This window comes from Osmerus eperlanus, chromosome 22, assembly GCF_963692335.1.
Source record: "Osmerus eperlanus chromosome 22, fOsmEpe2.1, whole genome shotgun sequence".
Taxonomy (NCBI): Eukaryota; Metazoa; Chordata; class Actinopteri; order Osmeriformes; family Osmeridae; genus Osmerus; species Osmerus eperlanus.
Genome location: NC_085039.1, coordinates 13195507 through 13223380, shown reverse-complemented (window position 1 = coordinate 13223380; position 27874 = coordinate 13195507). Strand labels below are relative to the sequence as shown.

General features: G+C 48.3%; 1 protein-coding gene across 1 annotated transcript; it reads left to right on the top strand.

Annotated features, from left to right (window-relative positions):
* Positions 1 to 1562: 1562 nt before the first annotated feature.
* Positions 1563 to 27874, top strand: cacna1hb (calcium channel, voltage-dependent, T type, alpha 1H subunit b). The gene is made up of 33 exons (XM_062448573.1): positions 1563 to 1669; positions 1947 to 2080; positions 4875 to 4972; positions 5113 to 5272; positions 5689 to 6013; positions 6347 to 6439; positions 6714 to 7230; positions 7392 to 7711; positions 8235 to 8386; positions 8476 to 8661; positions 8897 to 9014; positions 9180 to 9335; positions 12097 to 12184; positions 12317 to 12534; positions 12705 to 12977; positions 13165 to 13265; positions 13376 to 13499; positions 13827 to 13895; positions 14164 to 14348; positions 14417 to 14543; positions 15527 to 15652; positions 19626 to 19715; positions 19960 to 20152; positions 20974 to 21125; positions 21453 to 21562; positions 23044 to 23177; positions 23339 to 23409; positions 23533 to 23611; positions 23829 to 23950; positions 24268 to 24564; positions 24743 to 24914; positions 25104 to 25828; positions 26677 to 27874. The coding sequence occupies exons 1-33, from the start codon at positions 1577 to 1579 to the stop codon at positions 27082 to 27084; spliced, it is 6216 nt and encodes a 2071-aa protein (XP_062304557.1). The 5' UTR covers positions 1563 to 1576; the 3' UTR covers positions 27085 to 27874.

Sequence of the window (27874 nt, the reverse complement as noted above, 5' to 3'; positions counted from 1 at the left end):
TCACTTTTAAGAGGGTGGGGGAAGGGGAGGAGCTGGAGGAGGAGGGGAGGGAGGTAGAGAGAAAAATAACAAAAATATAAATCTCACTAGTGTTATATTTCTGTTTAAAAGCTTTACAGTATACATTTATTTGATCATTCAAAGGTACAGAGAGGAAGAGGGAGGATTGTGTGTGGATGTTTAAAGCGTGTAAATCTGTTACATGCCAGTTACTTAAACTCCAGTGGTCTGCTAGCTCACCTTTAGCTTTCTGACAAGGAGAAGAGTAGGAAAGACAGTACAGAAAGTGGAGACAGGGAGGGATGGAGGAGAGAAGGAGAGAGGGAGGAGAGGACAGAGGATGGGATGAATGAGAGGAGAGAGGGAGGGATGGAGGAGAGGAGAGAGGGTGGGATGAAGGAGAGGAGAGAGGGAGGGATGGAGGAGAGGAGAGAGAGAGGGATGAAGGAGAGAAGAGAGAGAGAGGGAGGAAAGGAGAGAGTGTGGGATGGAGAGGAGAGAGGGACGAGAGGAGAGAGGGAGGGATGGAGGAGAGGAGAGAGAGAGCGAGAGAGGTGGAGGAGAGGAGAGAGGGTGGGATGGAGAGGAGAGAGAGAGAGCGAGAAGGAGGGGGGAGAGGAGAGAGGGAGGGATGAAGGAGAGGAAAGACAGAGCAAGAGAGAGAAGAGAGGAGAGAGGGAGGGATGAAGGAGAGGGGAGAGAGGGAGGAGAGGACAGAAGGTGGGAGGGAGGACAGGAGAGAGAGAGTCAGAAGGAGGGGGGAGAGAGAGAGAGAGAGGAGAGAGGGAGGGATGAAGGAGAGGAAAGAGAGAGCGAGAGAGGGGGAGGAGAGGAGAGAGGGAGGGATGAAGGAGAGGAAAGAGAGAGAGGGGGAGGAGAGGAGAGAGCGAGAAAGAGAGAGAGTGAGGGAGGGATGGAGTGACACAGACAGACGAATGAACAGAAGAGGGGAGAGGATGTTTCCTGTGCGTTTCCGTGGTGATGTTGAGTAATGGGGCAACCATGGTAACATCCCCTCTCATCCATCACACACACCTGGCCTTGACCCCCCCTCTCCTAGAATGCTGTGGGGCAGGCGTCCCCATGTTCCATCAGCATGTGTGTGTGTTGAACATTCTTAGCTTTTTGCTGTTGTATTGAGCTAGGGAGTAGGTAGTGGGGAGTGTTTGAGGTCCAGACAGGATGCAGTGTAGTATTGTGGATAGGATGGAATCTTGAGTCTGTTCCCACGGTGAGAGACGAGTGTTCCCATGACAACCTCTTCTACAGGAAGAAATTGGATTACTCTCTGTTTGGTCTGTTACACACACACACACACACACACTCTATCTCTCTGTAGAGACTACTGAGGATCACTTCTCTCTGTGTGTGTCTGTGTGTGTCTGTGTGTGTGTGTGTGTGTGTCTGTGTGTGTGTGTGTGTCTGTCTGTGTGTGTGTGAAGAGATGGTGTGTATGTGTGTGTGTGTGTCTGTGTGTCTGTGTGTGTGTGTGTATAACTATACCTTGTGCGTGGGTTGAGGCTGATGTTGCTGACCCTTGACCTGACCCCTGACCACCTGGTTTGAGCGTGTGAGCATGCTGGTCATCCTGCTGAACTGTGTGACTCTGGGGATGTTCCAGCCCTGCGATGACACACACTGCCTCTCCACACGCTGCACTCTGCTCCAGGTACACACACACACACACTCACACTGCACTCTGCTCCAGGTACACACACACTCACACACACTGCCTCTCCACACACTGCACTCTGCTCCAGGTACACACACACGCACACACATTGCCTCTCCACACACTGCACTCTGCTCCAGGTACACGCACACACACTCACAATATCTGACCACACAACCTTTCACTTCACATCTACAAGTGTGTTTTATTTAACATTTTCCGACCATAGGTTACCCCAGTATGTGTGTGTATGGTGTTTGTGGCTATGTCCCAGGCGCTGGACGATGGTATCTTTATGTTCTTCGCTGTGGAGATGGTTGTCAAGATGCTGGCTCTGGGGGTGATGGGGCAGAAGGGTTACCTTGGCGACACATGGAACCGGCTGGACTTCTTCATCGTCATGGTGGGGTCAGTGTCTCACACACACACACACACACACACACACACATACACCCACACTCACACACACACACACCCTACACACACACACACACACCCTACACACACCCTACACACACACCCTACACACACACATACACACACACCTATACACACACAAACCATACACACACACTCAGGCGTGTGTGTAAAGGTTGACCACATGTTTAATGCCAGCTGAATGTCAGGGTGTGTGACGGAATGTCAAGCACACTGTCGTCTCCTAGGAGACCAGAGATGCCAAAACACTGTCGTCTCCTAGGAGACCAGAGGACTGGTGATGTCACAGAAGGGTTGTGGGGTCCATGCTTCAACTTCAACCAAATGATTGAAATAGACAGCCTCAGACATGTACATGTGTGTGCATGTATGTTTACATGTATGTATGTGTGTTTGAATGCATGTATGTGTGCATGCATGTATGTGTTTATGCATGTACATGTGTATGCATGTATGTGTGTTTGAATGCATGTATGTATGTGTGTATGTATACATGTATGTATGTATTTTTACTACTCTTGTCAAGCATGACAAATGACATTAAATCATGGAAATTAAACTGTATAATAACAACGGCTGTGGATTGAAAGATATGTAATATATACTGTATATCATATAATATAAAACTACGAGATGTAAGCAGCTATGATGACTGTAGATGGGTTAGGGTTAGTAGATGGTGTGATGATGTCACGCTGGGTTAGGGTTAGTAGATGGTGTGATGATGTCACGCTGGGTTAGGGTTAGTAGATTTACATTTACATTTAGTCATTTAGCAGACGCTCTTATCCAGAGCGACTTACAGTAAGTACAGGGACATTCCCCCGAGGCAAGTAGGGTGAAGTGCCTTGCCCAAGGACACAACTTCAGTTGGCATGACCGGGAATCGAACTGGCAACCTTCGGATTACTAGCCCGATTCCCTCACCGCTCAGCCAACTGACTCCCCTAGTAGATGGTGTGATGATGTCACACTGGGTTAGGGTTAGTAGATGGTGTGAAGATGTCACGCTGGGTTAGGGTTAGTAGATGGTGTGATGATGTCACGCTGGGTTAGGGTTAGTAGATGGTGTGATGATGTCACGCTGGGTTAGGGTTAGTAGATGGTGTGATGATGTCACGCTGGGTTAGGGTTAGTAGATGGTGTGATGATGTCACGCTGGGTTAGGGTTAGTAGATGGTGTGATGATGTCACGCTGGGTTAGGGTTAGTAGATGGTGTGAAGATGTCACGCTGGGTTAGGGTTAGTAGATGGTGTGATGATGTCACGCTGGGTTAGGGTTAGTAGATGGTGTGATGATGTCACGCTGGGTTAGAGTTAGTAGATGGTGTGATGATGTCACGCTGGGTTAGGGTTAGTCGATGGTGTGATGATGTCACGCTGGGTTAGGGTTAGTAAATGGTGTGATGATGTCACACTGGGTTAGGGTTAGTAGATGGTGTGATGATGTCACGCTGGGTTAGGGTTAGTAGATGGTGTGATGATGTCACGCTGGGTTAGTAGATGGTGTGATGATGTCACGCTGGGTTAGGGTTAGTAGATGGTGTGATGATGTCACGCTGGGTTAGGGTTAGTAAATGGTGTGATGATGTCACGCTGGGTTAGGGTTAGTAGATGGTGTGATGATGTCACGCTGGGTTAGGGTTAGTAGATGGTGTGATGATGTCACGCTGGGTTAGGGTTAGTAGATGGTGTGATGATGTCACGCTGGGTTAGGGTTAGTAAATGGTGTGATGATGTCACGCTGGGTTAGGGTTAGTAGATGGTGTGATGATGTCACGCTGGGTTAGGGTTAGTAGATGGTGTGATGATGTCACGCTGGGTTAGGGTTAGTAGATGGTGTGATGATGTCACGCTGGGTTAGGGTTAGTAGATGGTGTGATGATGTCACGCTGGGTTAGGGTTAGTAGATGGTGTGATGATGTCACGCTGGGTTAGGGTTAGTAGATGGTGTGATGATGTCACGCTGGGTTAGGGTTAGTAGATGGTGTGATGATGTCACGCTGGGTTAGGGTTAGTAGATGGTGTGATGATGTCACGCTGGGTTAGGGTTAGTAGATGGTGTGATGATGTCACGCTGGGTTAGGGTTAGTAGATGGTGTGATGATGTCACGCTGGGTTAGGGTTAGTAGATGGTGTGATGATGTCACGCTGGGTTAGGGTTAGTAGATGGTGTGATGATGTCACGCTGGGTTAGGGTTAGTAAATGGTGTGATGATGTCACGCTGGGTTAGGGTTAGTAGATGGTGTGATGATGTCACGCTGGGTTAGGGTTAGTAGATGGTGTGATGATGTCATGCTGGGTTAGGGTTAGTAGATGGTGTGATGATGTCACGCTGGGTTAGGGTTAGTAGATGGTGTGATGATGTCACGCTGGGTTAGGGTTAGTAGATGGTGTGATGATGTCACGCTGGTTAGGGTTAGTAGATGGTGTGATGATGTCACGCTGGGTTAGGGTTAGTAGATGGTGTGATGATGTCACGCTGGGTTAGAGTTAGTAGATGGTGTGATGATGTCACGCTGGGTTAGGGTTAGTAGATGGTGTGATGATGTCATGCTGGGTTAGGGTTAGTAGATGGTGTGATGATGTCACGCTGGGTTAGGGTTAGTAGATGGTGTGATGATGTCACGCTGGGTTAGGGTTAGTAGATGGTGTGATGATGTCACGCTGGGTTAGGGTTAGTAGATGGTGTGATGATGTCACGCTGGGTTAGGGTTAGTAGATGGTGTGATGATGTCATGCTGGTTTCCCCCCCCCCCTCAGGATGCTGGAGTATTCTCTTGACGGACACAACGTCAGCCTATCAGCTATCAGGACCGTCCGGGTGCTCCGCCCACTACGAGCCATCAACAGAGTTCCCAGTGAGCACTTCTACCTACTCTCACAAACACACACTCCTTTCTCTGAATAACGTATCATATATTTGGTCACATATGTATATATGTGTGTGTCTCTGTGTGTGTGGTATGTGTATGGTGTGTCTCTCTGTGTGTGTCTCCAGGCATGCGTATCCTGGTGACCCTGCTGCTGGACACTCTGCCCATGCTGGGGAACGTGCTTCTGCTCTGCTTCTTCATCTTCTTCATCTTCGGCATTGTGGGCGTGCAGCTGTGGGCGGGGCTTCTGAGGAACCGCTGCTTCATGGGGGAGGACATTCGTATGTGAGTATCCAATCAGCTGCAAGTCTGAGAGAGTGCCAGCCACCCATTCAGGTGAAAGCCTAGGATGTGTGTGCATGTGTCTGTGTTCTGTATGTTTGTGTGTGTTGTGTATGTTTGTGTGTGTGTGATCTGTATGTATGTGTGTGTGTTCTGTATGTATGTGTGTGTATGTGTGTGTGTTCTGTATGTTTGTACATGTGTATTTGTGTGTGTGTTCTGTATATATGTGTGACAGAACTGACAAAGCTGCTAATCTTCCTGTCACTAGTATTCACTCATCACCTCCATCATGTCAGATTCTATCACTTCTGACACGTGCACACACACATGCTTGTGCGCTTTCTCACACACACACACACACACACACACACACACACACACACACTCCGTCACCATTCCATGTCTGTGTCCTCCAGGATGTATAATCTGTCCTTCCTGAACTCGTACTACCGTCCAGAGCAGTCAGAGGATCTCCCCTTTATCTGCTCCACCAATCGGGAGAACGGAATGCTTCGCTGTTCCGACGTTCCTCGCCGCCGTGTGGACGGGGCCTCCTGCTGGCTGCCTGGTGACTCCACCTTCCCTAGGGAGGAGGGGGAGGGGTCTGGGCTGGCAGAGCCAATAGGAGGCTGTGTAAACTGGTTCCAGTTCTATAACGTGTGTCGCCCTGGAAACCTGAATCCTCACAAAGGAGCCATCAACTTTGACAACATTGGATATGCTTGGATCGCCATCTTTCAGGTGTGTGTGTGTTTTAGGGATCACCTTGACAGGTGTGTGTGTATGTATTTTATATGTGTAGTCCTGACTGGTGTGTGTGTTCCAGGTGATCACTCTGGAGGGCTGGGTGGACATTATGTGTAGTCCTGACAGGTGTGTGTGTTCCAGGTGATCACTCTGGAGGGCTGGGTGGACATTATGTGTAGTCCTGACAGGTGTGTGTGTTCCTGGTGATCACTCTGGAGGGCTGGGTGGACATTATGGGTAGTCCTGACAGGTGTGTGTGTTCCAGGTGATCACTCTGGAGGGCTGGGTGGACATTATGGGTAGTCCTGACAGGTGTGTGTGTTCCAGGTGATCACTCTGGAGGGCTGGGTGGACATAATGTATTATGTGATGGACGCTCACTCCTTCTACAACTTCATCTACTTCATCTTCCTGATCATCGTAAGTACCAGAGGACTACACAAATACTACACAAATACTTCAAGAGTACTGTACCGATTGTATGAGTAAACGGGAGGTGTGAGTAGTATTTGACTTCCTGTATCTCAGGTGTGTGTATGACAGGTACTTCCTGTATCTCAGGTGTGTGTATGACAGGTACTTCCTGTATCTCAGGTGTATGTATGACAGGTACTTCCTGTATCTCAGGTGTGTGTATGACAGGTACTTCCTGTATCTCAGGTGTGTGTATGACAGGTACTTCCTGTCTCTCCAGGTAGGCTCCTTCTTTATGATCAACCTGTGCCTGGTTGTCATAGCGACCCAGTTCTCAGAGACGAAGCAGAGAGAGAGTGCGCTGATGCGTTCGGAGCGCAGCGCTCGGAGGTACCGCTCTGACGCATCCACGCTGGCCAGCGAGCGGGAGCCAGGGTCCTGCTACGAGGAGACACTCCGCTACCTGGCTCACCTGCTGCGCCGCACCATGCGCCGCCTGGCCCGCCTGCTCACACTTGTCCCTTGCGGCTGTCGTAGAAACACACTCGCCAGTGCAGAGCCTTCCAAAGGGGGTGGGGCCGGAGAGGTGAACGGCCACGCCCACCGGCACTCAGGGCATGCCCCTCCGATGGATGTCTTCCACCTTCATCATCATCATCTGGGCAGGGCCAGCCACACAGGGCGGGGCCTCAACTACCCCGGAATCTTCCCTTCCAGTGTCTACAGTCACATGACCAACAGGGGGCGTGGCCAGAGGCAGGACAACGACAGACTGCCTCAGCTGGTGCTGGAGCATGGTGAGCTCTCCGGTGTGTGTGTGTGTATTAGTGTGTGTGTTCTGGTAATCCTATCTTTGTGGGGACATCAGTCTGTTTACACAGTCACCTCATGGGGAGTGTGTGTGTGTGTTAGTGTGTGTGTTAGTGTGTGTATGCTAACCTCCCCAGGTGTCTTACAGGTGTGTGTGTGGGTAACCTGGCGTTGCCAGGGGAGCTGCCAGGACAGCTGTTGCCATGTCCCTACTGCCTCCATGACAACCAGCATAGCAACAGCGACAATGCCGACTCGGAGCCGGGAGACGAAGCTCTTGAGCCAATCAGCAGCCGCAGGCGTGCTGACGGACAGGACTCTAGGCCAGTGGCGGGCCGCGGTGTGTGTGTGTGGGCGGAGCTGCAGGACTCTCTACAGGTTGTGGTCAACAGCAGATACTTCAACAGAGGCATCATGATCGCCATCCTCATCAACACTCTGAGTATGGGCATAGAGCACCACCAGCAGGTAGGGTGGGTGACTGTGTCTGGTGTGTGTCTGGTGTGTGTGTGTGTGGTGTGTCTGGTGTGTGTGTGGTGTCTGGTGTGTGTGTATGGTGTGTCTGGTGTGTAGGGTGTCCGGTGTGTGTGTGTGTGATGTGTCTGGTGTGTGTGTATGTGTGGTGTGTGTGTGAGCTGTCTGAGTGTATATGTGTGTGTCTGGTTTGTGTCTGGTATCTGGTGTGTGTGTGTGTCGTGGGTATTATTTAAAGGGTGTTAATCATGTGATTCATTTTCCAATCAACACTTGCAGTCAGGTGTCCTGCACACTGTGTGTGAGCTGTTTGAAGGGGCACGTGTGTGTATGCTGACAGAGAGAGTGTCCTTTCGAGAGAGTGTGTGTGTGTGTGTGTCCATGTTTGTATGAGAGAGAGTGTATGTGTGTGTGTAATTAGCCAGAGGAGCTGATCTTAATCCTGGAGGTCAGTAACATGGTGTTCACCAGGGTGGTGTGTGTGTGTGTGTGGGTGTGTGTGCGTGTGTGTGTGCAGCCTGAGGAGCTAACCTTAATCCTGGAGGTCAGTAACATGGTGTTCACCAGCGTGTTCTCCCTGGAAATGCTGCTGAAGTTGCTGGCTCTAGGACCTTGCGGCTACCTCACCAACCCCTACAACACCTTTGACAGTGTGGTGGTCATTATCAGGTACCTTAGGCATCACCTTCATGACCGGATGGCTAGTGTGTGTATCCTAACCTATATGTGTGTGTACTGACTGTGTGTGTGTGTTGCAGTGTATGTGAGATCGCTGGCCAGGCGGACGGAGGGCTCTCAGTGCTGCGGACGTTCCGTCTCCTGCGCGTGCTGAAGCTGGTCAGGTTCCTGCCCGCTCTGAGGAGGCAGCTGCTGGTGCTAGTCAGGACCATGGACAACGTGGCCACCTTCTGCATGCTGCTCATGCTCTTCATCTTCACCTTCAGGTACACACACATCCTCCAGGTACACACACACACACATCTCCAGGTACACACACACATACATCCTCCAGGTACACACACACACATCCTCCAGGTACACACACACACATCCTCCAGGCACACACACACACACATCCTCCAGGTACACACACACACCACACCTGGTTCATCTGGCTAAGAAGTAGGAAGTTAATCTGGTTGGCCATCTCCGTGGCCTTCACGTGTGTGTTTGTTCCAGCATCCTGGGGATGCACCTGTTTGGCTGTAAGTTCGGCCTTCAGCAGGACTCAGGAGACACGCTGCCAGACAGGAAGAACTTCGACTCTCTGCTCTGGGCCATCGTCACTGTGTTCCAGGTACACTCTCCCACACACACACACTCACCTTGATGGTGATGATGATGAGGATGATGGTGATGATGGTGGTGATGATGATGATGATGGTGATGAGGATGATGATGAGGATGATGGTGATGATGGTGGTGATGATGATGGTGGTGGTGATGATGATGTTCCCTGCAGATCCTGACTCAGGAGGACTGGAATGTGGTGTTGTATAACGGCATGGCCTCCACCTCTCCCCTGGCTGCTCTCTACTTCGTAGCTCTCATGACCTTCGGGAACTACGTCCTCTTCAACCTGCTGGTGGCCATCTTGGTGGAGGGCTTCCAGGCTGAGGTGAGGAGGGCTACCAGGAGGTGAGGAGGGGAGCCCTCTCCTCTCTGTAGATCTCTTCTCTCTGTAGATCTCTCTTCCCTCCTCTGTAGATCTGTGAGTGATGAGGGTGTGTGTTGCAGGGAGAGGAGGAAGGTGGTGGTGATTAGGGATGCTCCGATCTGATCGGCGCCGATCCATATCTATATAAAGCTAGCTAGCTTTAGTTAGCTTCCGTTACCTAGCAACCTAGCATAATACTCGTAGCAATGCTACTACCTGCTAGTGTTACTTGTTAGCCTCTAATTGTACATTTTGAAGCCATACTATAGCGATTGCACAGCGTTGCATTGAGCTACACTGGTTTGAAACGACAGGTAATGATAATTTCACCCACAAATCGTTTACTTGTAATCTAATGTCATAATAAATCCTACAACGAAAACGTATTTGTGAGGAATGTTTATTTTAACGATTGAAAACAGATGCATCATAGACCACTGTTATGTGTTGCCCGGGCAACAGAGGCTAATGTCATGATGCTAATACTTCAGTGAAATAGTAAACTACTGTTTCCGAAAGTAGATGTACGTCCTTAATAATATCAGCTTATATTGTACATTACACATCACAATTGTGTGTCATATCACAAAGTAAAATGAGTAAATAGTTATCACCCTGGCCTCTTTGCTTGTGGCGTTTCTGCAGCTGCCTTGCAGTAAAGTAGTTAGCTTAGCTATCTCCCAGAAGTTAACGAGCTGCTAAACTAATGTTCTGCTAGAGGTAGTCACGCGAGTTTTCGTGACGTTAGTGACGTAGTGACGTTAGTAACGTCAGTGACTGTGGCTAGCAAATTAGCCACCGTTAGCTTCACTTTTCGCCACAAAAACTTAACCTAAGCCTAAACCATGCAACGGAACGTAAATCCCAATAGAAGCAACTCAATCGGTACCAAGACAAAACTTTTGACACCTAGGTTGTCTATGTAGGCCAAATATTGACTGAGTTTTAGGGGGGCAAAAAGAATAATAAAAATAATAATATATATGTGAGAGAACAAAGGTTGTGCCCTTGCCGAAGGCAAAGCACACCCAATAAATGTCAATCTTATTTACGTTTTTGGGGGGCATATTTTCAGTTAGCAGATGGTACTGTTTGAATCGCGATTCCATCTTCTACTGCCGGTAACGTCGTAGAATAATCTTCAAAGGGGGTTCTTTATTAATGAATGAATGCAATATGAGTAGGCTAAATGCCTGAAAATATCACGAGAAGGGAACTAAATGCCTGAAAATATCACGAGAAGGGAAAACTTAAAAGGACGTTTAAGTCATAGAGATTAGGTCAATTTTTACACCGGTCTGCCAAATTTCTTCGTTTTGATTCAGCTATGAGGCTGCCTCTTGCAGGGGAAATGAGAAGACATCATATTTCATTCTACACTTCACTCGTATTTTGAGTTGTAAATGAGCATCAAAAAAAAGATGCTTTTAAATCTATGTAATCTTTATAAATAATAAGTAGGCCCTATGCATTTTTATATTAAATATACAGAAATATCAGTTGTAAAAATGTCATTATAAAACGGACCCCTGTGCAACCAACGCAAGCAAGCACACCCTACAATTTCCCCAGAAATTGTACCCTCTCTAGTTCTGTCTGTTATCTCCTCCTAAATGCAGACTTGAAACTGACTGACTGACTGCTCCAAGTTCTCTTGAGAGCCTCTAGAGAGAGGAATTATTTAAAGATTTATATTTTTATTATTATTTTAATATTTAATATTATTTACACATTTTATAGTAAGCGAGAGAGCTTCTACACTGGAATGTTGCACGTTCCCTGCAATAGAACGGATGGTTGTCAATTCATGATACTCTCTCTTCTTGTAATATAAATACTTAAAATACAATACCAATGTTGTTAAGAATAATTAATTTAATAAATAATGCTACACAATAAATAGAATGCTTCAATCGACACCGTGATCGGTGATCGGTATTATCGGATCGGCAGATACTGATTTCAGGGATCGGCGATTGGCACCAAAAAACCTGATCGGAGCATCTCTAGTGGTGATGATAATGAAGGTGGTGGTGATGATAATGAAGGTGGTGGTGATGATAATGAAGGTGGTAGGGATGATGATGAAGGTGGTGGTGATGATAATGAAGGTGGTGGTGATGATAATGAAGGTGGTGGTGATGATAATGAAGGTGGTAGGGATGATAATGAAGGTGGTGGTGATGATAATGAAGGTGGTGGTGGTGATGATAATGAAGGTGGTGGTGATGATAATGAAGGTGGTAGGGATGATGATGAAGGTGGTGGTGATGATAATGAAGGTGGTGGTGATGATAATGAAGGTGGTGGTGATGATAATGAAGGTGGTGGTGATGATAATGAAGGTGGTAGGGATGATGATGAAGGTGGTGGTGATGATAATGAAGGTGGTAGGGATGATGATGAAGGTGGTGGTGATGATAATGAAGGTGGTAGGGATGATAATGAAGGTGGTGGTGATGATAATGAAGGTGGTAGGGATGATGATGAAGGTGGTGGTGATGATAATGAAGGTGGTGGTGATGATAATGAAGGTGGTGGTGATGATAATGAAGGTGGTGGTGATGATAATGAAGGTGGTAGGGATGATGATGAAGGTGGTGGTGATGATAATGAAGGTGGTGGTGATGATAATGAAGGTGGTAGGGATGATGATGAAGGTGGTGGTGATGATAATGAAGGTGGTGGTGATGATAATGAAGGTGGTGGTGATGTGTTGTAGGGAGATGCCAGCAGGACTGAATCAGATGAAGATAAACAGTCTCTGAGCTACGAGGAGGAGGAGAAGATGAGGGAGCTGCATGAAGCAGGTATACACAAACATTTAGATATCACACACACACTTATACACACACACACACTTATACACACACACTTATACACACACACATATATAACACATTGTATGTACACATTGTATATAAGCGTGTGTGTGTGTTCAGAGCTCAAGCTCCAGATGATGATGCTGGCCCCTAATGGCCTCCTCAACCCCCGCGCATCCATGCCCCGCCCCCCGACCCCGTCGCCACGGCCTCCGCCACTTATTATGCACACTGCTGCCACGCCCACCACCAATCACAGCCAATCACGACGTGCCAGCATCATCTCCGCAGAGATTAATGGTTTAGAGCCAAGATCTCCGGTAAGTCAGCACACACACGCATACACACAAACATCCACACACACAAATGTGTGTATCTATTGTATATATGTGTGAATGTATGTGTGTATGTATTGTGTAAGTACTGTTTATGTGTGTATACACATAATATATAGACATAACAAATATAATACAAATATTAATATATATATTGACTTTTGTTGCTTCAGTGGGACAGTCGTCGCTCCAGTTGGTCCAGCCTCCAGAGAAGGAGCCAATCAGGAGAGAGAGAGTCTCTGCTGTCAGAGGATGCATGGTCTGGCTGGTCCAGTTACAGCACGCGAGAGCCGTCTCTCGACCAATCAGAGTATCTGCAGGTGCCCATGCTCCACCCCCCAGACTGCAATGGGACAGCCCATCACCTTGCAGAGTGTTACCACGGCGACCTGCCCCAACCGCCACGTTATTATGACGATCAGGAGGAGGAAGAGGAGGTTGAGGAGGTGAGTGTGTTTAGTTTATGGACATGTAAAAAATTTATAGATGTGTTTATTACGTTTTTCAACTGTGTGTGTGTGTATGTGGTCTGTGTGCATGTGTGTCTTTGTGTCTGTGTGGGTGTGGGGGGGGGTGTTTGGTGTGTGTGTTTGTATCTGTGTGGGCGTGATGTGTGTGGTGTGTGTGTTCCAGAGTGTGTGTACCAAGCTGAAGATGAAGCTGGAGCCATACAAGCCTCAGTGGTGCAGAGACCACGAAGACTGCTCCCTCTATGTGTTCTCTCCCCAGCACAGGTACACACACACACACCATACACACCCTACACACACATGAACACACACACACATGTGAACACACACATGTACACACCTTTCCATGTCACCCTTCTGTGTGTGTGTGTCAGGTTCCGAGTGTGGTGTCACAGGGTGATCAGTCACAAGATGTTTGATCATGTCACCCTCCTCTTCATCTTCCTCAACTGCATCACCATCGCTCTGGAGAGACCCCACATCCAGCCCCACAGCATGGTAACACACACACACACTCTGACACACACACATACAGATATACACACATGCACTCTCACACACACTCACATGCACAAACACATTCTCTCACATATACACACTTACATATTGTCTCTCTCACACACACACACACACACACACACACACACACACACACACACAGACACAGTATCTATAGTAGTGTGTCTATGTATATGTGTGTGTCTTTGTGAGTACACATGCTATATGTGTGTGTGTGTGTGTGTGTATATATATATGTGTGTATATATATATGTGTGTGTATATGTGTGTGTATATGTATGTATGTGTGTGTGTGTATGTGTTTAGGAAAGAGTGTTCCTGAGTGTGTCCAACTGCATCTTCACTGTGATCTTCGTAGCAGAGATGACTGTCAAGGTAAAGACTAAAACATCTCAGATTATTATGCTTCATCTCAAATCTCTTTTTAGATTATCAATGACATAATTTAATGTCTCCAAACTTCTCATTCTGTTTCACCTTTAAGCATCTCTTCTGTTTTATCTCTAAATCTCATTTATATTTTTTGATATTAGAAGATACATTTATCAAATGTTGTGTGTGTATGTTCATGGTATTTGTGTATGAGTGTGTGTATATATGGTGTTTGTGCATGTTTGCGTGTGTGTGTTCTTGGTGTGTGTAGGTGGTAGCTCTGGGGTTCTCCCCAGGTGAGGGTGGGTACCTGAGCAGCAGCTGGAATGTTCTGGATGGCGTGCTGGTGCTGGTGTCCCTGCTGGACATCCTGGTTTCCATAGCATCCGCCGGGGGCAACCGCATCCTGGGAATCCTCAGAGTGCTGCGACTGCTGCGCACCCTGCGCCCCCTCAGGTAGCGAGGAGAGGGGGGGTTTATATGTGTGTGTATGTATGTGTTTATACATATCTGTGTGTTTCCAGGGTGATCAGCAGAGCTCCAGGTCTGAAGCTGGTGGTGGAGACTCTCATCACATCTCTCAGGCCCATAGGAAACATCGTCCTCATCTGCTGTGCATTCTTCATCGTGTTTGGAATACTGGGGGTGCAGGTAGCACACACACACAAAGTTCATACACAGTAAATACACTAACAGTTTGCATTAGCAGTATAAAGTAACATCTCAGCTACCAGACACAGTGTAAAGTAACATCTCAGCTACCAGACACAGTGTAAAGTAACATCTCAGCTACAAGACACAGTGCAACAATAACAACAACAGTGCAACAAATAACAACAGTATCTTAAATACGATGCAGCTGAAAAACATCATATCAAAAGTGCATCAAACCCTTCTACTGCCAGACAGTGTATTAACACAATCTCAAATACAACGTGGGGCAAATAGAGGTAGTTCAGAGGTCCCAGGTTCAAATCCCCACGTAAATTTTCATCAAGCCATTTGGTGTGAAGGTTAGGGTAAGGGCTGATGTGGTCGACATATATGCTGTAGTTCTAGTGGAAATTTGGGATTCTGAGGATGTGGGACGCTTTAATGTAATACATGATTATGGTAATGTGTAATGTATGTTTATGATGTATTTCATGTAATGTAAGATTATGATGATGTATTTCATGTGTTAATTGTAGTCACATCAGAAGACAATTGAAACAACATTATAGAATTGTTGCAGAGGCACACAGGAAACAGAACCCCCTGACAGACAGGAAACAGAACCCCCTGACAGACAGGAAACAGAACCCCCTGACAGACAGGAAACAGAACCCCCTGACAGACAGGAAACAGAACCCCCTGACAGACAGGAAACAGAGCACCTTGGCAGACAGGAAACAGAACACCCTGACAGACAGAAAACAGAACACACTGACCTGGCAAGTTAGTAAATAAACTGTCTAACAACATGCCTTCAGGGACAATTCTCAACAGTTTAAATGATACAGAACACAGGACAGGGAAGGAATGAGAAATACATCACACCTAACACAAAATAATACTTTATTCCATTCAGAAGGAAGTAGTGAATCTCTTTGTGTGTAATGCATGTCTGTATGTATGAATGTGTGTGTGTGAAGTTGTTCAAAGGGAAGTTCTTCCACTGTGATGGTGTGGATGTGAGGAACATCACCAGCAGGACAGACTGTCTGCAGGCAGGGTACCGCTGGGTCAGGCGCAAGTACAACTTTGACAACCTGGGACAGGTACGCACACCTGGTTAACCCTAACAACTAACCCTAACCTGGGACAGGTACACACACACCTGGTTAACCCTAACAACTAACCCTAACCTGGGACAGGTACACACACACCTGGTTAACCCTAACAACTAACCCTAACCTGGGACAGGTACACACACACACCTGGTTAACCCTAACAACTAACCCTAACCTGGGACAGGTACACACACACACACCATACACACCCTACACACACATCTGGTTAACCCTAACAACTAACCCTAACCTGGGACAGGTACACACACACACACCTGGTTAACCCTAACAACTAACCCTAACCTGGGACAGGTACACACACACACACACACCTGGTTAACCCTAACAACTAACCCTAACCTGGGACAGGTACACACACACACACCTGGTTGACCCTAACAACTAACCCTAACCAGGGACAGGTACACACACACACATACCTGGGGGGTATTCCAGGTAGCGGGTTTAGTGAAAACTTTTGGTTAACCCTGAAAAGAGGCATACTCCGGGTTTTCCGTTCCAGAAAGAGAGGTAACAAAACCTTTTGGTAAGTTTCCATGGTAACTTACTCCGTAAAACTAACCTGCTCGCTAGCAGGTTTTTTATGAAAAACTCTGCATTTCTACCTATCCCCTGCCACTTTCTGAGCCTGATAGCGTTGGCAGACATGGGATATCCTTTCCTGGTTCAGCCGACCAATCTCGAACAAAATTTAGTTCGCTTAGTTATACGCCAGGAGATTATTTTAAGACTGCGATTCGATGTGCTAATTCGATGTGCTAATTCCCTGATGAATACCTAGGTTACCGTTTCCCGTCAGAATCTGTCATTTATTTTAGCAACATTCTCAGCCCTTCGGCCTACATCGCTAATGTTACTCGCCGTGGACGTGCACTCAGAACTGACCAAATGCTTTTTGGCACTGAAATAAAGACAACAAATTGAAATTGTATTTGGTCTTCTTCATTGCCTACAAATAGAAATCTAACAATGAGTATGTTTACTGGCTATTGTTCCTACAATTTACATGATTCACCTGTGACCATGTACCGTCCTGTAACTGGTGTTTCAGCAAATCTATTTCAAGATTGTAGGGGGTCAATATTGACCAAACAACCGAAACTAATTCCCCTATGGTTTGAAGGAAGATGGGAAACTGAACAGTGTATTAACATTAACCAAATAATGCCAATACCAATGGAATTACAGTTATTTGACTCTATGGGTTAAATCAGAGCAAGAATGGTCAAAGTAAGGTAAAATAATATAATCATTTAATCATATTTCAAATGAATGAAATCAATGGAGGTTAACTCTTACCTACTCTTCCATGATTATTGTAAACCAGAGATAGAAAGCAAGAGGTGAGGAAGGAGGAGTAGGACAAGCCAGAGCTGAGGAGAAGGTCTCAGGAGATCAAGAATCCACAGATGCTTCACAATTCCTTTTATACCCAAGAACAACCAATCACACCACAATCGTGACCCTTACTTATCAACATGACTAGCAATGCTACAGTAAGTTACTCAATGATGTGTGAGAGCCATCAAGTTGAGACTCCATCCAGTATCAACCTGTATCAACAGGTTGATAGCCTTACAAGATCAGCCTTTATTCTTGTGCCCTAAGTACACCATCTCTTGGTCAAAATAGAAATTCTGCAAATTCAACAATTAATATTCATATAGATTATTGTTCCTACAATTAACATCACCTGTGACCATGCATCCTCCTTTAACTGGTGTTCCAGTAAATCTTTTTCAAGATTAGCCTTTATTCTTCTACCCTAAGAAGGCTTACACCATCTCTTGGTCAGTTTTTGGCACTTTCTTCATGAGGTGCAGTTTGTACAAGTCATTTACTTGTGACTGGGAATGCATGAGATTGCATTACATTTCACAGTTCCACATGCAGAATTCACCTGCCATTAAATGAACATCTCACTGTATACACCATCCATGCTCTGTTCAACAGGATCAGAATGTGCAAATTGTTTTTTATATGAATTATTCTCATAATGTCAGTGTAACTGACAATGCCACACAAGCCTGTAAATAAAAGTACATGGGAAGAGAACTACCAGTAGCTACCATACATAATTCTCTGCATCCATTTCTGCGGCAGCAGTCAATATCTCTTCGTCATCAAGACCCCTTGTTGTAAAATTACGACGTCACCTTTAGCTCTTTAATTGCAAATTTCTTTTTTTTGGAAAGACCAAATTTAACCATTAGCATTGCAAGGCAGGGAGTCAGGTGGCTGAGCGGTTAGAGAATCGGGCTAGTAATCAGAAGGTCGCTGGTTCGATTCGGGCCGTGTCAAATGACGCCAAATGCGTTGTGTCCTTGGGCAATGCACTTCACCCTACTTGCTTCGGGGGGAATGTCCCTGTACTTACTGTAAGTCGCTCTGGATAAGAGCGTCTGCTAAATGACTAAATGTAAATGTACTTACTGTAAGTCGCTCTGGATAAGAGCGTCTGCTAAATGACTAAATGTAAGGCAAGACAATAGGACCCATTGGTTATGGAAATGTGGTCGTTCAAAAAAAATCGTATTTGCAAATGTGTTTTTTGGAGAGCTAAAGGTGATGTTGACATTTTAAATCAGGTCTTACAGGGTTAATCATCATCATCATCCTTTGATGAAAAGCATTCTGTTGGGGGAAACAGTTACTACAAGTTGAAATAGGCACCAATTGATATTTACTTTGTATCATGTCGAATATGATTAGAACCAAGGTGACGTCGAGGCTACAATCACAAGCGTATAGCCTAAGCAAAATATCTCTTACCTGTTCGTAGTATGTTTTTATATTTAATATAACATTGAACATGCTATTTCCACCACTTTTTCTCCTGTAATATTAAATGTTAAATGTTCAATGTATGGACTGGCTATTACATTCAAATGTATGCATTGACTTGGCAGTTTGTCTCCCACGCCAATTGTATACGCTGCTACAGCCGTGTTGCTTTTTTTCCAGAATATGTGCTCAGATTGAACACGAAATAAAACTTATATCTGAAGTGTGGTGAAGTAGGACAATGTTTTTTGTTGCCGGGTGCCATGGTGGATCCTAGTATCGGAGCTCCATTGATGTTGGCTTTGAATAGTTCTCAAGCCCGTGCTTAACTCAGAGTGGACGTAGTCCGAGTTTAGTTAACAAATTCAAATCAGCTTTTCTGGAACCGAATTTTTGGAGTTTCCGATTTTAGAGTAACTCAACTCAGAGTTCAGGGTTAGGCTCAGAGTTTGTTAAACCCGCTACCTGGAATACCCCCCTGGTTAATGCTAACAACTAACCCTAACCTGGGACAGGTACACACACACACACACCTGGGACAGGTACGCAAACACAGACATCAGACTTGAACCACAGACCTTGTCCTCACGTGTGTGTTGCAGGCACTGTCCTCACGTGTGTGTTGCAGACACTGTCCTCACGTGTGTGTTGCAGGCACTGTCCTCACGTGTGTGTTGCAGACACTGTCCTCACGTGTGTGTTGCAGACACTGTCCTCACGTGTGTGTTGCAGGCACTGTCCTCACGTGTGTGTTGCAGGCACTGTCCTCACGTGTGTGTTGCAGGCACTGTCCTCAAGTGTGTGTTGCAGACACTGTCCTCACGTGTGTGTTGCAGACACTGTCCTCACGTGTGTGTTGCAGGCACTGTCCTCACGTCCTCACGTGTGTGTTGCAGACACTGTCCTCACGTGTGTGTTGCAGACATTGTCCTCACGTGTGTGTTGCAGACATTGTCCTCACGTGTGTATTGCAGACATTGTCCTCACGTGTGTGTTGCAGACACTGTCCTCTCGTGTGTGTTGCAGACATTGTCCTCACGTGTGTATTGCAGACACTGTCCTCACGTGTGTGTTGCAGACACTGTCCTCACGTGTGTGTTGCAGACACTGTCCTCACGTGTGTGTTGCAGACATTGTCCTCACGTGTGTGTTGCAGGCGCTGATGTCCTTGTTTGTGCTGTCATCGAAGGACGGCTGGGTCAGCATCATGTACGATGGCCTAGACGCTGTGGGAGTCGACCAGCAGGTATTCTCTAAACACACACTCTACACACACACACACACTCTACATACACACACACACACTCTACACACACACACACACACACTCTACACACACACACTCTACACACACACACTCTACACAAACACACTCTACACACACACTCTACAGGTAACCACAACCCCTGGATGCTGCTGTTATTCATCTCTCTCTCTCTCTCTCTCTCTCTCTCTCTCTCTCTCTCTGTCTCTCTCTCTCTCCCCTCCAGCCGGTGAGGAACCACAACCCCTGGATGCTGCTGTTCTTCATCTCCTTCCTGCTCATCGTGAGCTTCTTTGTGCTGAACATGTTCGTGGGCGTGGTGGTGGAGAACTTCCACAAGTGCCGTCAGGACCAGGAGGAGGAGGAGGCACGGCTGCGGGAGAAGAAGAGACAGAAACGACTGGAGAAGAGGAGGAGGAGTACGTAGACTCTCCCTCACATACACACACACACACCCTCACATACACACACACACTGACACACACAAACACACACACTGACACACACATAAACACACTGACAACTGACACACACAGACACATAAACACACACACACCAGAGTGTTGTCAGCAGAGTAATTTTCAGTAGTGCTAACTGTCTGGCTTCTCAGCCAAGCTTTCTGCCCAAAGACACCTTGAAGTGCCACTGTGTGTGTGTGTGTGTGTGATGGATAGGATGGAACTCCTGAGCTGGCAGTTTTATCTCCACACACATACACACACACATACACAGATACACACACACACGCACACACAGTTTTCTGGCTGGCAGTGACTTCATCAGTGACTTCATATCGGAGCAGTGATATTATTTTATCAGTGTGGGGGGAGAGAGGGGGGGGAGTGAGACAGGGGGGGAGAGAGGGGGGGGAGTGAGACAGGGGGGGAGAGAGAGGGGGAGAGAGAGAGAGAGAGAGAGAGAGAGAGAGAGAGAGAGAGAGAGAGAGAGAGAGAGAGAGAGAGAGAGGGAGTGAGGCAGAGGGGGAGAGAGGGGGGAGAGAGAGGGGAAAGAGAGGTAGGAAGAAGAGAGGGGAAAGAGAGGTAGGAAGAAGAGAGGGGAAAGGGGGATGTAGAAGAAAGGGAGAAGGGGGAGTGAGACAGAGGGTGAGAGAGGGGAAAGAGAGGGGAGAGAGGGAGAAGGGGGAGTTTTGTGACGGTGCTGTGTGAGCAGATGAACATACTGAAGGGCTGTCCTATGTGCCTGTGTGTACATGGCTGTGTACCTGTGTGTGTGTGTCCAGAGGCCTTAGAGAAACCCTACTATGCAGACTACCCCCCCCTGCGTCGGTCCATCCACACGCTGTGCACTAGCCACTACCTGGACCTTTTCATCACCGTCATCATCGCCACCAACGTCCTCACCATGGCCATGGAGCACTATGACCAGCCACAGGTAACCATGACCACCAGGTAACCACAACCACTACCACACTACCACAGGTAACCACAACCACCACCACACTACCACCAGGTAACCATGACCACCACCACACTACCACCAGGTAACCACAACCACCACCACACTACCACCAGGTAACCATGACCACCACCACACTACCACCAGGTAACCATGACCACCACCACACTACCACCAGGTAACCATGACTACCACTATACTACCACCATGTAAACATTACTATCACCACATTGCCAGCATCTCCCGTACAACCAGGGTGATGGAGATCACAGTGTTGGTAACCAGGGGATGTGTGTGTTTCAGTTCCTGGAGGAGGTGTTGAAACACTGTAACTATCTCTTCACTCTGGTGTTTGTCATCGAGGCCGTGCTCAAACTCATAGCCTTCGGTCTGCGCCGGTTTTTCAAGGACAGGTATACACACACACGCACTCTCAAAATACACCCACACACTCTCAAAATACAGACACACTCTCAAAATACACACAAACACTCTCAAAACACACACAACACAAACATAAACAAGTCTCAGCTGTACTGAGTCTGTGTGTGTAGGTGGAACCAGCTGGACCTGGCCATAGTGCTGCTGTACTGAGTGTGTGTGTGTGTGTGGAACCAGCTGGACCTGGCCATAGTGCTGCTGTACTGAGTGTGTGTGTGTGTGCAGGTGGAACCAGCTGGACCTGGCCATAGTGCTGCTGTACTGAGTGTGTGTGTGTGTGTGTGTAGGTGGAACCAGCTGGACCTGGCCATAGTGCTGCTGTACTGAGTGTGTGTGTGTGTGCAGGTGGAACCAGCTGGACCTGGCCATAGTGCTGCTGTACTGAGTGTGTGTGTGTGTGTGGAACCAGCTGGACCTGGCCATAGTGCTGCTGTACTGTGTGTGTGTGTGTGTGTGTGCAGGTGGAACCAGCTGGACCTGGCCATAGTGCTGCTGTACTGAGTGTGTGTGTGTGTGTGTGTGTGTGCAGGTGGAACCAGCTGGACCTGGCCATAGTGCTGCTGTACTGAGTGTGTGTGTGTGTGTGCAGGTGGAACCAGCTGGACCTGGCCATAGTGCTGCTGTACTGAGTGTGTGTGTGTGTGTGTAGGTGGAACCAGCTGGACCTGGCCATAGTGCTGCTGTACTGAGTGTGTGTGTGTGTGTGGAACCAGCTGGACCTGGCCATAGTGCTGCTGTACTGAGTGTGAGTGTGTGTGTGTGTGTGTGTGTGGAACCAGCTGGACCTGGCCATAGTGCTGCTGTACTGAGTGTGTGTGTGTGTGCAGGTGGAACCAGCTGGACCTGGCCATAGTGCTGCTGTACTGAGTGTGTGTGTGTGTGCAGGTGGAACCAGCTGGACCTGGCCATAGTGCTGCTGTACTGAGTGTGTGTGTGTGTGTGGAACCAGCTGGACCTGGCCATAGTGCTGCTGTACTGTGTGTGTGTGTGTGTGTGTGTGTGCAGGTGGAACCAGCTGGACCTGGCCATAGTGCTGCTGTACTGAGTGTGTGTGTGTGTGTGTGTGTGTGTGTGCAGGTGGAACCAGCTGGACCTGGCCATAGTGCTGCTGTACTGAGTGTGTGTGTGTGTGTGCAGGTGGAACCAGCTGGACCTGGCCATAGTGCTGCTGTACTGAGTGTGTGTGTGTGTGTGTAGGTGGAACCAGCTGGACCTGGCCATAGTGCTGCTGTACTGAGTGTGTGTGTGTGTGTGGAACCAGCTGGACCTGGCCATAGTGCTGCTGTACTGAGTGTGAGTGTGTGTGTGTGTGTGTGTGTGGAACCAGCTGGACCTGGCCATAGTGCTGCTGTACTGAGTGTGTGTGTGTGTGTGTGTGTGTGTGTGTGTAGGTGGAACCAGCTGGACCTGGCCATAGTGCTGCTGTACTGAGTGTGTGTGTGTGTGTGTGCAGGTGGAACCAGCTGGACCTGGCCATAGTGCTGCTGTCCATCATGGGCATCACCCTGGAGGAGATCGAGATGAGCGCCGCCCTGCCCATCAACCCCACCATCATCAGGATCATGAGGGTTCTGAGGATCGCACGAGGTACACACACACACTCACACACGTACACTCACACACACAAACATGCACACACACATGCACTCACATACACACACACACACACTGTATTCATGCTACTAATGTACTAATACGACCACAGTAATATAGTCTTGATACTGATCCTACTTGTGGTCTCTCCTCAGTGTTGAAGCTGCTGAAGATGGCCACAGGCATGCGCTCTCTGTTGGACACTGTGATGCAGGCCTTGCCACAGGTACTGGAGTAATACTGGAGTAATACTGGAGTGTTACTGGAGTAATACTGGAGTAATACTGGAGTAATACTGGAGTAATACTGGTGTAAAAACATTATAATATATTTATGTGTGTGTGTGCAGGTGGGGAACCTTGGCCTGTTGTTCATGTTGCTCTTCTTCATCTACGCAGCCCTGGGAGTAGAGCTCTTTGGAAAACTGGGTCAGTGAGTGTGTGTGTGTAATGTACGTGTGTCAGAGAGAGAGAGACAGAGAGAGAGAGTATGTGTGAGAGAGAGTGTGTGTATGTGTGAGTGAGTGTAATTTCCAATGATTGCCTGTCCATAAAATTACAATAATTACCTCATGTTCTAATTAGTATCTATACATCTTGCCTCCTTCGTTCCTACCTCCATACCTCCCCCCCTCCTCCCCTCCAGAGTGTTCGGAGGTGAACCCATGTGAGGGTCTGAGTCGTCATGCTACGTTTGAGAACATGGGCATGGCCTTCCTCACGTTGTTCCGCATCTCAACCGGAGACAACTGGAACGGAATCATGAAGGTGAAACATGATTGGCCGGCTGCTATATTCCCCCCTGGTGATTGGTTACTGGCCCTGTCAGTCATATTCCGGGCACAGTGACTGTGTGCGTATCCTCTGTATATGTCTGTTAGCTCAGTGGCTCCATCTTGTGGACTAGACTAGATTTACATCCTGGGCAAATCAGCTTTTTCCCTCTCCTTCCTCTCCCATCTCCGCCATCCTACTTCATCCTCTCCCTCCTCCCCTCTTTCTTCCCCTCCTCCCCCTTCCTCCTCATCCTCTTCCTTCTCCGACCCCTCACCCCCCTCTCCCTCCACCTCCCCCCCTCCCCCCAGGACACCCTGCGTGAGTGCAGGCCAGAGGAGCGCTCCTGTCTGTCCTACCTGCCCCTGGTGTCTCCTCTGTACTTCGTCACTTTCGTGCTGATCGCTCAGTTTGTGCTGGTGAACGTGGTAGTGGCGGTGCTGATGAAGCACCTGGAGGAGAGCAACAAGGAAGCGCGGCAGGAGGAGCAGGAGGAGGCGCAGGAGAGGGAGGAGCAGGAGGAGAGGGAGAGGAGGAAGAGGGAGGAGCAGGAGGAGGAGAAGGAGAGAGAGGCCAACCCTTGCCTTTCTGTTGAACACGCTGGACAGGTTCGTTGTGATGGAAATGGTGATGATGGTGGTGATGATGATGATGGTTGTGATGGTGATGATGATGATGGTGGTGATGATGATGATGATGATGATGATGATGATGATGGTGGTGGTGGTGATGATGATGATGGTGGTGGTGGTGATGATGATGGTCCTTTGATGCGTGCGTCTGCAGGGTGTGGAAAAGGAGGTTTGCCACAGCAACCTCCTGACAGTCCAGCGCCCCTATCTCTCCCGGATGCTTTCGTTGCCCAACGACAGCTACATGCTCCACCCACTCCGAACGCTAGCACATGCCCCCTTCCCTCCTATTGGCCACAATGTTTACAGGGGGTATGGCTTTTCAGGTATCTATAACACTCACACTCACAACCACAGTTACAGAATTACAAAGTTCATACTTGGTTACTGTGTTCACTTTCTCTCCACCCTCCCTCTTCTTCTCTCCATCCTCTCCCCCCTCCCTCTTCTTCTCTCCATCCTCTCCACCCTCCCTCTTCTTCTCTCCATCCTCTCCCCCCTCCCTCCCCCTCCAGGCTCCACCTCCTCCATGGGTTCCAGTGGGGCTGGGTCTCTACTCCAGGTGCCGGGGGCGTTACCTGCCGGAATCCACGCCTCCTTAAGCTCCTCCCACAACAACCGACCAAACATTTGCCTCAGTCCTGCCCACAGCATCAGCAAACATGCCCCCTCAAGAGGCAGACACACCTCCCTCAGACTAAGCCCCTCCTCCAGCATAGATAGACACAGCACTTACATGTTAAGCCCCTTCCACAGCATTGACCGGACCTCCCCTTCTATCCCCGCTCTTTACAGTTGTGTGTCCTATCATCTTAGCCCCGCCCACAGCAATGACAGACATAAGCTAAGCCCCTCCTACAGTGTGGACAGTCGTACTTTCTATAGGCTAAGCCCCGCCCATAGCGTGGACAGGTCCTCTGTTCATAGGCTAAGCCCCGCCCATAGTGTGGACAGGTCCTCTGTTCATAGGCTAAGCCCCGCCCATAGCATGGACAGGTCCTCTCCTCATAGGCTAAGCCCCGCCCATAGCATGGACAGGTCCTCTCCTCATAGGCTAAGCCCCGCCCATAGCGTGGACAGGTCATCTCCTCATAGGCTAAGCCCCGCCCATAGCGTGGACAGGTCATCTCCTCATAGGCTAAGCCCCTCCTACAGCGTAGATAGACACACCCCTCCTGGAGAAGGACACGCCCTTCACAGACCCAGCTCCTCCCTGTGTGGCAGACAGCTGAAGAGACAGGTATGACCCAACTTCCAGTTTGACACTTCCTGCTTCTTGTTTGTGATTTCCTGTTTCCTGTACGACTTCCTGCTATCTCTTTGCTATACGTTTTTCTTTTGGCGAACTCTTGTATTGCTGTATTGTATTGCACACTTCCTGTGTGTAACTTCCTGTTTATTGTATGTAGCTTCCTGCTCCCTGTACTTACTTGCTGCTTCCTCTCTTTCTGCTTCCTGTAGAAAGCTGTGTGTGAGGATCTGACTTCTGCTGAGGACCTACCAGGGTTAGGGCAACCAGGGTTAGGGAAACCAGGGTTAGGGCCACCAGGGTTAGGGCCACCAGGGTTAGGGCCACCAGGGTTAGGGCAACCAGGGTTAGGGCAACCAGGGCGCTGCAACGATGGAGCGCTGCTTCCCAAACACACACACACCAGTTTACACACACTCCGTCACACACACTCTCAGCGGGTCATCTCCCAGAGCCACAGTTCCTGCAGTGAAGGTAGCCAACCACCCCCATCTGGAACCTCCTTTTCCCCTCCCAACCCCCCCAGCCCTCCCACTCCCTCCAGCCCCCCCACTCCTCCCAGCCCCACACCCCCCCTTACCTCACCCCCCCGCCCTCCCACCCCCTCCAGCCCAACACACACCCCTACCTCACCCCCCAGCCCAAGCCCTGACCAACCAGACTCCATCCCTTCCAGCACCCCCGCCCCCCCCAACCGTGGCGCCCCCCAACCATATGAAGCAGATGAAACTGTGTCTAGCATCATCTTCACCTCTGCTGACATCCACCTGACCCCAAGCCCTTCCCCCCACCCCCTTCACACCCAACACTCATTGGCCGGCTCCCTGGTGTGTCTGCAGCAACATCCCATGGAGGAGCAGAAGATGAGCTGCCTCAGCCAATTGCTGTCTCCAGTTCCAGACAGGAAGAGGAAGCAGAGCCCGCCCTGCATCACCGTAGACCCGCCCTCAGAGACCCTCGTTGCCACTGTGACAGGGTTGACAGACAGTGCCATGCACCTGCGAAGGCGAAACTCATCCTTTGACTCCTCCTCCTGGAAAGACTCTGTAGACACGCCCCTTTCCCCTCACCACCAACCTGAGACGAGCTCTCTGGACACTGAGGCAAACACCAGCCAATCAGGAAGCTTTTTACTGCAGATGGAAGACAGGCCCCCTGAGGACGATCTGCTGGGATTGGCTCCCACTCCCCTGAGGAGGCGGAGCTTGGTGCGCATGCTAAGCACACGGAAAGGAGAGGAGCCTTAACGCTGGCCCTGCCCACACAAACACTGTTTCCTGTATGATATGCAATACACCCCTCCCAACTATCATCTCTTTAAAACTGTGTGTGTGAATCACAGCTGAGATGATACTAACCCTAACCACCTTTAACCTTTAAGATAATTTCTCTGTCATATCAGTGGGTGTTTTTAGGTTTAGTTGAAATTCAAGGCAGACAGACATGCAAGCAGACAGACAGGTAGACAGACAGACAGGCAGGCAGCAAATATACAGGTTTGGTATATATTCAGGTAGACAGATGTATATGAATAATATTATAAATAATAAACATCTCCTCCTATCTTCCTATTCTCTTCTCCTCCTCTCCTCCTCCTCTCCTCTCGTCTCCTCCTCTCTATTCTTATCTCCTCCTCCTTTCTCCTCTCCTCCTCTTCTCCTCTCATCTCCTCTCTATTCTTATCTCCTCCTCCTTTCTCCTCTCCTCCTCTTCTCTCGTCTCCTCCTCTATTCTTATCTCCTCCTCCTCTCCTCCTCTCTCCTCTCCTCTTCTCATCTCCTCTCGTCTCCTCCTCTCTATTCTTATCTTCTCCTCTTCTCTCCTCCTCTCCTCCTCTCCTCTCCTCCTCTCTCCTCCTCTCTCCTCTCCTCTACTGTTCAGATGAAGGGCTTCATGATAACTGAGTTTGAGTACAGAATGCATGTGATATTTTAATACTATATTTAAATACGGTGTATTTACAGAATAATGTTACTCATATTGTGATGATGATGAGGGTTATGATGATGAAGATAATGATGACAGGAAGTATAGATG

Bases quoted from the DNA above. Each gene is read 5' to 3' on its own strand.
- cacna1hb (XM_062448573.1), top strand. From the start codon at position 1,577: ATGCTGGTCATCCTGCTGAACTGTGTGACTCTGGGGATGTTCCAGCCC. The intron at 8,662-8,896 runs GTACACACACAT...TGTTTGTTCCAG, and splicing joins CTCTTCATCTTCACCTTCAG to CATCCTGGGGATGCACCTGT. The intron at 12,535-12,704 runs GCATACACACAA...TTGTTGCTTCAG, and splicing joins CGGTAAGTCAGCACACACAC to TGGGACAGTCGTCGCTCCAG.